Here is a 10,764-nt window from a genome sequence, read left to right as displayed (position 1 = left end):
TATGAATCAGACTTCAGGACACTTGGTAATGCACAACAAATCAGAAAAGTGGCCTGAGGTTGAACAACATAAAGCTAATTTCCCTTTATAATTATTTAAACTTAATTTTATTGTTGTTGTTGGCCAAATCCATTGACAGCCCTTGGTATCTTTATTATATTATTTGACTTGTATGGCCTTCTCTAGCCTTAAAAATCTCATTAGAAAGATCTATGGAAGAGAGCAACCAGTTTTGTTCCATTATTTTCCATTCTTTTACTTGTTATTCTAGTACTCTTATAATTCTACCAACCTAATTTCCAGATACTCGCATAGCTGTAATTATCTTTATTCATATACTATTCCACACTCGATAATCCTGGTATGACACTCATACAGATATTGTTATCTTTTTTGTTGTTCTATGATCTCATTGCCCTTTGAGAAAGGTCTACTGATTTCTGGTTTTGAGACTTTAACCAGTCTACCCTATTATCCAACTTTTGTTTCAGAACCAACTTTGAGAGATTTGACGTGAACTTGCCTGGCTGACTCAATACCTCAATCCGTGAAAAATGACTCAAGTAGTGCCTATCTTTTGTTATATGCTCATTGTAACTTTTCAGAAATCAGTCTATATGAACAGTTTAGTTTTCATATTCCACTAATTATGAGAAAATTTTAAAATAAAAATGTTTTTGGTCTTGACACAACTGAGATAGTGTTTTTTTTTGAGACATCTAATGGGTAAGGCATGGGATGTCAGTCAATTGTTATAATGTCTCGCAAGTGCATAGTATCAACAAATTATAAACTAATGTACCTATAACATGAGTTTTAGAATTTTTTTATATAAATTTTAAGCAATCTTCCATTTTTTTAGTATTCTTTACTAATATTAAAAAAAAAAAAATTTGGAAACTGCTCTGCTGAGCTGCTTCTTTCTCCTTCACACATTTCTCAATGTTTACAATATTTATGCAGGCAATCCATTCTCATTATTATCCTTTCCATAATATGGTATCCACATTATCTCCTATAAAAACTAAAGTGCTATGTCTGGTTAAAATCGTTTTACAGGAGCGGTCTGGTCAGCATCTAATAATAAGGGTGATGCCAAATACTCCTGCTGCTGTGGGTCAGGCAGCATCATCTGATATTTGATTACTTCATACTTTTCATTGTTCTTTTATTGGTGACATTATAATATTCTTTATGATGACATTTGTATTGTATAAAACCAAGGATCTAGATTTGCCTCAAAAAAGCGCATCATGCGGTGTGGTCCTGACAGGTGCATAGAATCTGTTTATCTGCTTTAAGGGCTCGAGAAGCATTATAACCATTTTATTAATTTAATTTACATAATCAATATATAACATTTGATCGGTAGCCAAATATTTCTTTTAATTACAAAATCAAAAAATGATGTCCTAATCAACTTTAACTCAAGTTTGTCTGATGTTAGTTGACAGGTTCTATCTAAAACTAACGAAAGCTGCAAAACAGAACAGAGATTCATTTGTGCGTTTGTTTATAACTTACTAGCTTGGTAGTTGAACAACCTTATAGCCTGTAGGGACACCAACCTTATAGTCTTTCTTTTAATTCATGTATGTTGTTAATCAAACAAAATTAAGCTAAGCTCCCTCTTATTTTTCATGTGCAGAATTCACTTAATGGTTTGTATAATGATCAATATAAAGCCATTTTGTACCTCGCAAGTGCAACTCTAGCAAGTCATTATATACATAATGTGTACTGGCTGGGAAATTTGAGTAGTAGAATATTTGCGTGACAGTCCTGTGACAAAAATTGGCATTATGATAGCAAGTGTCTGTTAATGTATAAGAAACTTCAAACTGAAACAGGTGAAACCAGAACTTCTATTACTTCACGTAAACATTTTGTTAAACTTGCATGCTGCAACTCCTGATATCCCTGTGTTTATGTAGTCATGTGCGTGGGTGAGATGGCAACTAAGAAAGATGAAGAATGTGTAACCAGTTTGTTCGGTGCAACTGGGAAGGTATGGACAGCTGATGAAACATATTTTGATGCTGTAATTGGCTTGAGATTTGTTGTACTTATTTCTCATAAATTTCCAAGTTAGAAGATGCATATGTGATGTGTTATACTAGCTTGCATGATCATTTTATCATTTGAATATACTTAGGTAATGGATAGATCCCTTGAACATTATCTTCTCCAAGAATAACATCTTATATAAGGTTATATGACTGCAAATTCCAGTGGTAGCAGCCCTGCTTACTGTTATCTAGCAATAGAGGCCCTGGCTGTTGGTGGGGTGGCTGCTGGTCTTCCTTGAGATCTTGCTCTTGGTCCTACTTCTCAGACGGCAAGTATAATAATCTTTTTAAATCAAAATTCATTAAAACCTTTCTTATACTCACCAACATGCACTACACTAGCCACAGTTATAGTTATTATATTTGTCGTGTGAGTGGTTGCTTGTAGGTTCTGCCTCTGATCTTTATACAATAAAAAGGACAAGTATCATGAATTTTCCCTTAGCACATGTAAACCAACTTGCAAGAGAATGCTGTCTATGGCTTTTGCTTCTTAGGTTTTCAATTTCTATATTGATTGAGCATTTTCGGTGAAAATAAATTCAGAGATATTAAGTTTTCACAATATTGACTGAACATGGATGGTAACATGCCATAACATGTAGTGTAGGATCTAGGGGCTGCAGCAACGATTAACCTTACTGGAAAACGTACATCTTGGTCAGCTGAAGGGTGCAGTTACATCTCCTGCAGGGACGACTATAGCTGGGATTCAGGAATTAGAGAGAGGTGCATTCCGTGGCACCCTGATGAATGCTGTTGTTGCAGCCACAAAACGGTGCCGAGAACTATCACAAACAAAGTACTACCAAGTGGCTTTTGTTTAGCTAGGAGGGCATCAGAGTTGATGCATTAGCAGGGACATTGCATCATACAGAGTTGTTATATCAACTTGCCATGCTTTATGGATGTTGTCTCAACCAATGAATCTTCAAGACTCGAGAGTTTTCACTTTTCAAGGGAAAGAATTACTATGCATGTATTGCATTTAATATGAATCTTTATTTTAAATGAGTTGGGTTGCTCCAAATTTATATGAGATGTTACCATGCTGTGGAAATGATTGTATTATCAATTCATAGGCTTTTCTTATCTCATTCCACCCTTTTGTAAGATCATTTTTACTATTTTTCTAAAATGAGTCTTTTTGATCTAAAATGAGTCATTCAATATATTTGCTAGCCTTTTCTTTCAGTATGATTAAGTTGGCAGGATCACTATATTGCTTCTTGAAGGACAAACATTACATTGGCTATGGATACCCCGACTGGTATACAGTTTGACCAGTTTCAGCATAATTATATTGAATGTATCAGCAAGCAGAGTTAAGTTAGCTCATTAGCACTCTTATCCATAGCGTAAGGTTCCAAGTCTGATCCAAGATGATTGCAAGCTCATCATTTTTCTCACCCAAAAATAGAAAGAAAAAGAGAAGACATTAAATATGTCTTTATGCAGGAAGGAAAAGAATCCATAACTTCCAGTTTCAGATAAAAGGATAACTTTATGTTTAGCTTCAAATGAAAGAATGAATGAATACAAAAATAGGGGGAAAAATAAAATGAATACAAAAATGGAAAAAAATATATTCAAGACAATAATTACAAGAGGGAATGTTCCTCTGTCCTGACCCGGCAAAGCTATACAAGTATATATATTGACACATTTAGGTAAAAAATGTTATGCAACTGTTCTGCACAGAAATCCATGGATGCTATACACTTGCTTTTTAATATATCAGATCTCAAATTGTTGCTCTAGCTACATCCCTACATTCTTGAGTGAGAATGTGATCAGGCGAACGAACTCTTCCACATCATAAAAACTGAAATCAAGAGCCTTCTTCACTGATGACAAGCTCCCGGTTTCATGTCCGTCGGTGCAAGAGTGGTGTTTGATAGCATGTTCCAGAGCACGACGAGATCTCATGGATGCATCCATTGCAGCAGTAGCATGCAGCGGCTGTAACACAATAGGTAGAGACTTCAATTAGTGATTTTGGAATCAGGGGAAGGCACTTGCAAATATAAGTTATCCTGAAAGAAACGTGTGTGATGTGAATTTATTTCTGAGATGAATCATGCTTTGAAATTGCACCAGTATACTCAATTACATTATGCTCTTAGATTCAAAATCAGAATGAGTTTAAGTGAATGGATGGAAAACAATAAGCTCTTCAATTTGACCACATGCACTTCCCTTTTGTTTATCCTTTTGCACTGGCTCACAAAACACATGCATGCCCATAGCGGGTGTGCATGGAAATTCAGTTTGCAGATCAATGCCGACAGGGTTTTTCATGGAACTTATCATCTTTCAGGTTTGGATTTTAATTGTTTTGCATGGTTTATATTTGTTTATCCTTTTGCACTGGCTCACAAAACACATGCATGCCCATAGCGGGTGTGCATGGAAATTCAGTTTGCAGATCAATGCCGACAGGGTTTTTCATGGAACTTATCATCTTTCAGGTTTGGATTTTAATTGTTTTGCATGGTTTATATATAGACACCAGGATGTTTGGTTTCTTCTTTTGTTGGATTACCTTGTCTTCTCGGTATTTAGCTTCCCCTGTTTTATATTATCTGAATATCTGATTAGTTAACAGCAAGCTCTTTTCTACCTTCACTCCCCATATTAAAAAAAAAAAAAAAAAAAAAAATCAACCATGCATCTAGTGGAACAAACAGTTGCTGCTTCCTTTCCAAAAGATGTAGCAAAAATTAGAAGAAGATAATATTACTTACAATGCTGAGGAGCTGCTTTAGATGAGATGCATTATAATTCTTTGGTTCGAAATTCCATGACATCCTGGTATCTCCCTTATATAAGGTACCTGGATTGGAGTGACAAAATCAAAGTATTAGTCCAACAGAAGATATCTTATCGTAATAATGCATTAATTAGGTGCTAATAAGAAAAACCAAAAAAATTCATAAACTGATTTTGGTAAAGTGATTACTTTGGCTACTTGAACAAACATGCTGCAGTGCAAAGGCAACTCTTAAGTATGCCACCTCCATGCACTTGTATGCAAGAGCAGCAACTTCAGTTTTTCCATTCTTTTCATTAGTTTCTGCACAATACCTGCATTTAAAGCATGAATCAAGATGATAAATTGATGTTACTAAAAAATCTTTAAGATTGTGAGAATGCAAGTCTTCAAAACAAGGAAAAATAGTATGGTGGAACTTTCTAAATAGGGTAGTTAATGGGCTAGTTTTGGCCGGAACTTTCAAAACCATAAACAGAAAAGATTAGCCCCACATGTAAAGAAAACATAAGCTAGTGTGTCATTGATGTACATTAAGCATCAAAGATATAATACAGAGTAAAATTTTTTACTTTTTCCATACATTTACTATATTCTTTAAGAAAAATATCAAGGTCTTTTAATTGCTTATTGATTCGCAGAGGTAAGTGGCATTCCTCCAATACATCAACAAGGGCAGTAACGGTAAGTGGCCTAGAATCCTGTGCACATCACTTTAACAGTGCAATTGTCCAACAAATATCGTTCATCCAGTTCTCCAGGTTAGAAATAAGCTTTTCGGCAGCATAAATGTCATAACAATACTAAGCCAAGCATTATACAAGACATGTTTAGTAAACTAAAAATTAGCATATTATACTTCAAAGAAGTGTTTGGATAACTTACTTGAAAAGATTTGCTGCATCATTGTAGCTACGAAATGTAACTGGAGCATTCCTTGGTCTCGTTATTGGAATTGTGAGGCACTCTAGCAAGCATGCACCTTTCAAAAATTTTAATCCTGCATGCAGGTAGATCTCACTGATCTCAACTTCATCACCATTAGCCTGCAACATTTGAAACATCATGAGAGATCTTATATAAAATGAGTTAGGAATAAAGAGTGAACAAAGAACAAATAGAAGAACAAAAATTATCCAAACCTTCAAACGATCAGCCGAACTTCTCAGATTCCTAGCTTCATATAGAGTAAATCCTACCAAACTACCATCAAAACAATCTGCAGGATAATAGGATATGTCCGAGCTCGTGGTTGTGTCATCACTCTTCTGTTCATGACCATATTCACCTGCAGCACCTAGTTTCAGGATATGAGGGTCATGTCTGGTATTGTAATCTCCATAGCCCTGTATCACACGCTAGAACGAGAGTCAGATAAGACTTGCATGTAGACGTAGTAGTAGTTAAGTTTCAGAAACTTAAGATACTTTCCCATAAATAAAATAAATGTAGTGGGAAAAATACTGAAAGAAGCACAACTACCTCCTTGCGAGGAAGGTTTGAGGCAGGGCAAGCCTGATCTCTTGAGCGAGTGCTTGCAGAAGGATGCCGCACATAAACAGGTAAAAATGTGCCATATTCACCAAACATGGGTCCTGCGAAAAGAAGGAACGAGGAGAAAATTATAATAGATTATGTCAAGATCATATCTTGGAAATAAAGAGTTCTTGATCAGTCAATGGAAGGGGAGATATTGATTGAGCAGTGAGAATAAGGTAAAAGAAAAGAAGGAACGAGGAGAAAATTATAATAGATGATGTCAAGATCGTATATTGGAAATAAAGAGTTCTTGATCAGTCAATGGAAGGGGAGATATTGATTGAGCAGTGAGAATAAGATAAAAAAAAGAAGGAACGAGGAGAAAATTATAATAGATGATGTCAAGATCGTATCTTGGAAATAAAGAGTTCTTGATCAGTCAATGGAAGAGGAGATATTGATTGAGCAGTGAGAATAAGGTAAAAGAAAAGAAGGAACAAGGAGAAAATTAAAATAGATGATGTCAAGATCGTATCTTGGAAATAAAGAGTTCTTGATCAGTCAATAGAAGAGGAGATATTGATTGAGCAGTGAGAATAAGGTAAAAGAAAAGAAGGAACGAGGAGAAAATTATAATAGATGATGTTAAGATCGTATCTTGGAAATAAAGAGTTCTTGATCAGTCAATGGAAGGGGAGATATTGATTGAGCAGTGAGAATAAGGTAAAAGAAAAGAAGGAACGAGGAGAAAATTATAATAGATGATGTCAAGATCGTATCTTGGAAATAAAGAGTTCTTGATCAGTCAATGGAAGGGGAGATATTGATTGAGCAGTGAGAATAAGGCAAAAGAAAAGAAGAAACGAGGAGAAAATTATAATAGATGATGTCAAGATCGTATCTTGGAAATAAAGAGTTCTTGATCAATCAATGGAAGGGGAGATATTGATTGAGCAGTGAGAATAAGATAAAAGAAAAGAAGAAACGAGGAGAAAATTATAATAGATGATGTCAAGATCGTATCTTGGAAATAAAGAGTTCTTGATCAGTCAATGGAAGGGGAGATATTAATTGAGCAGTAAGAATAAGGTAAAAGAAAAGAAGGAACAAGGAGAAAATTATAATAGATGATGTCAAGATCGTATCTTGGAAATAAAGAGTTCTTGATCAGTCAATGGAAGGGGAGATATTGATTGAGCAGTGAGAATAAGGTAAAAGAAAAGAAGGAACAAGGAGAAAATTATAATAGATGATGTCAAGATCGTATCTTGGAAATAAAGAGTTCTTGATCAGTTAATGGAAGGGGAGATATTGATTGAGCAGTAAGAATAAGGTAAAAGAAAAGAAGGAACGAGGAGAAAATTATAATAGATGATGTCAAGATCGTATCTTGGAAATAAAGAGTTATTGATCAGTCAATGGAAGGGGAGATATTGATTGAGCAGTAAGAATAAGGTAAAAGAAAAGAAAGAACGAGGAGAAAATTATAATAGATGATGTCAAGATCGTATCTTCGAAATAAAGAGTTCTTGATCAGTCAATGGAAGGGGAGATATTGATTGAGCAGTAAGAATAAGGTAAAAGAAAAGAAGGAACGAGGAGAAAATTATAATAGATGATGTCAAGATCGTATCTTGGAAATAAAGAGTTTTTGATCAGTCAATGAAAGGAAAGATATTGATTGAGCAGTGAGAATAAGGTAAAAGAAAAGAAGGAACGAGGAAAAAATTATAATAGATGATGTCAAGATCGTATCTTGGAAATAAAGAGTTCTTGATCAGTCAATGGAAGGGGAGATATTGATTGAGCAGTGAGAATAAGATAAAAAAAAAAGGAACGAGGAGAAAATTATAATAGATGATGTCAAGATCGTATCTTGGAAATAAAGAGTTCTTGATCAGTCATTGGAAGGGGAGATATTGATTGAGCAGTGAGAATAAGGTAAAAGAAAAGAAGGAACGAGGAGAAAATTATAATAGATGATGTCAAGATCGTATCTTGGAAATAAAGAGTTATTGATCAATCAATGGAAGGGGAGATATTGATTGAGCAGTAAAGTAAAAGAAAAGAAGGAACGAGGAGGAAATTTTAATAGATGATGTCAAGATCGTATCTTGGAAATAAAGAGTTCTTGATCAGTCAATGGAAGGGGAGATATTGATTGAGCAGTGAGAATAAGGTAAAAGAAAAAAAGGAACGAGAAAAAAATTATAATAGATGATATCAAGATCGTATCTTGGAAATAAAGAGTTTTTGATCAGTCAATAGAAGGGGAGATATTGATTGAGCAGTGAGAATAAGGTAAAAGAAAAGAAGGAACGAGGAGAAAATTATAATAGATGATGTCAAGATCGTATCTTGGAAATAAAGAGTTCTTGATCAGTCAATGGAAGGGGAGATATTGATTGAGCAGTGAGAATAAGGTAAAAGAAAAGAAGGAACGAGGAGAAAATTATAATAGATGATGTCAAGATTGTATCTTGAAAATAAAAAGTTCTTGATCAGTCAATAGAAGGGGAGATATTGATTGAGCAGTGAGAATAAGGTAAAAGAAAAGAAGAAACGAGGAAAAAATTATAATAGATGATGTCAAGATCGTATCTTGGAAATAAAGAGTTCTTGATCAGTCAATGGAAGGGGAGATATTGATTGAGCAGTAAGAATAAGGTAAAAGAAAAGAAAGAACGAGGAGAAAATTATAATAGATGATGTCAAGATCGTATCTTGGAAATAAAGAGTTCTTGATCAGTCAATGGAAGGGCAGATATTGATTGAGCAGTAAGAATAAGGTAAAAGAAAAGAAGGAACAAGGAGAAAATTATAATAAATGATGTCAAGATCGTATCTTGGAAATAAAGAGTTCTTGATCAGTCAATGAAGGGGAGATATTGATTGAGCAGTAAGAATAAGGTAAAAGAAAAGAAGAAACGAGGAGAAAATTATAATAGATGATGTCAAGATTGTATCTTGAAAATAAAAAGTTCTTGATCAGTCAATGGAAGGGAAGATATTGATTGAGCAGTGAAAATAAGGTAAAAGAAAAGAAGGAACGAAGAAAAAATTATAATAGATGATGTCAAGATCGTATCTTGAAAATAAAGAGTTCTTAATCAGTCAATGGAAGGGGAGATATTGATTGAGTAGTGAAAATAAGGTAAAAGAAAAGAAGGAATGAGAAAAAAAATTATAATAAATGATGTCAAAATCGTATCTTGTAAATAAAGAGTTTTTCTAAGCAAAAAAAAAAGAAATAAAGAGTTCTTGATTAGTCAATGAAAGGGGACATATTGATTGAGCAGTGAGAATAAGGCAAAAGATAGGGAGAGAAAGGCAAAAATTTCTTACCGTTGAAATCTTCATGGGACATAAACTCAGTTCACATGTCTCCAAAAGCTGCTTGGATCTTCTTCTCCCAAGCCATAGTAGAACTACTTGTTTTACGTCGGTGTTTCCTTATAAACTCTCCTACTCCCACTCCGACTATGAATAGGAGAGCCAGGTGTCAAGCCGACGTCCTCCGGTGACGGCATTTTTTTTTTAAAATAATAATAATTTTTTTAATAAATACAAAATATTTTAAAAAATTATTTAAAAATAATTTATTAAACTTTTTAAGATGCAAACTCACTAACCAATAATATCAGTGGCCGACCGGGAGGAGGAGGGATTGCCGCCGCCGGTCGTCTCGGTCCAGATGGACAGGACGGCCTCCCTGGCGCGGTCAATGGTGATGCCGCAGCCGAGAGAGCGGTCCTCGGCGACGAGGCCGACGAGGAGATGCTGGGTGAAGACCATGTCCGCCCCGAGGGCGCGGGCCTCCCTCTGCGAGAAGACGACGGCCTTGATGGCCCGCTCCGTGAAGCGCTCGAAGACGGCCGACACGGGCTGCCTGGGGCGCCGCCGGGAGGTAGAGGAGGGGAGGGCGGAGGAGGAGCGGCAGAGGGGGAGAAGGGAGGTGCGGCCGCGACACTCGAGGGAGGCCCTGTAGGGGGCGGCGGCGGGGGGTGAAGGAGCGTCTGGGGCTTGGGGAGCGGCAGCGGGCGGAGGGAGCGGAGGGGTCCATGGAATGGACGGAGAAGATGGAAGGGAGTAGGAGCAGCAGCACGCCTCCATTCGGGCGGGCTCTCGATCTGTCCGTCTAGGTCTAGGCGAAAAAAATTGAGGGCAAGAGCCAAGAGCCGAGGGGATAGAGAGAGAAGGGAGTGTTTTGGAGGGGCAGAAAGAATTTCTTCAACGGCTAGAAGCACTTTAATAAAAGTTTTGCAACAACTTAATTTTTGCTCTCTTTTTTTTCAAAAGTTGAAAACAAAGTCTACAAGAAAAAAAAAAAATCCAATTTAGAGTTTAGTCAAAAGCTCTACCTGACATGTCTCGAAAAGCTATTTTTCAAAATCTTATTCTAGGGACAGTGGTTTGAGTCCTTGCAATGAATTTCTTTAAAAT

General features: G+C 36.0%; 1 protein-coding gene across 2 annotated transcripts; it reads right to left on the bottom strand.

Moving 5' to 3' along the window:
* Positions 1-3,631: 3,631 nt before the first annotated feature.
* On the bottom strand, positions 3,632-9,800 carry LOC103705593 (cysteine-tryptophan domain-containing zinc finger protein 3-like). Of its 2 annotated transcripts, none has more exons than XM_039116946.1 (7): positions 9,667-9,800; positions 6,322-6,437; positions 5,985-6,188; positions 5,728-5,888; positions 5,032-5,156; positions 4,817-4,905; positions 3,632-4,031 (listed from the first exon to the last, which is right to left on the bottom strand). In XM_039116946.1, exons 1-7 carry the CDS (start codon positions 9,686-9,688, stop codon positions 3,831-3,833), a joined length of 918 nt encoding a protein of 305 aa, XP_038972874.1. In that variant the 5' UTR covers positions 9,689-9,800; the 3' UTR covers positions 3,632-3,830. The 2 variants fall into 2 exon arrangements, with proteins under 2 accessions (XP_038972874.1, XP_038972875.1); XM_039116947.1 differs by having other exon boundaries at positions 6,325-6,437.
* Between the last annotated feature and the right edge of the window lie 964 nt (positions 9,801-10,764).

The sequence above is a fragment of the Phoenix dactylifera genome, unplaced genomic scaffold (genome assembly GCF_009389715.1).
Source record: "Phoenix dactylifera cultivar Barhee BC4 unplaced genomic scaffold, palm_55x_up_171113_PBpolish2nd_filt_p 000146F, whole genome shotgun sequence".
Lineage (NCBI taxonomy): Eukaryota > Viridiplantae > Streptophyta > Magnoliopsida > Arecales > Arecaceae > Phoenix > Phoenix dactylifera.
Note: the sequence above shows the minus strand (reverse complement) of the source record. Positions and strands in the feature narration are given on the sequence as shown.

Bases quoted from the DNA above. Each gene is read 5' to 3' on its own strand.
- LOC103705593 (XM_039116946.1), bottom strand. From the start codon at position 9,688: ATGTCCCATGAAGATTTCAACG. The intron at 5,889-5,984 runs GTTTGGATAATT...CAAATGTTGCAG, and splicing joins GTTCGGCTGATCGTTTGAAG to GCTAATGGTGATGAAGTTGA. The intron at 4,032-4,816 runs GTAAGTAATATT...ATTGTGTTACAG, and splicing joins TAAAGCAGCTCCTCAGCATT to CCGCTGCATGCTACTGCTGC.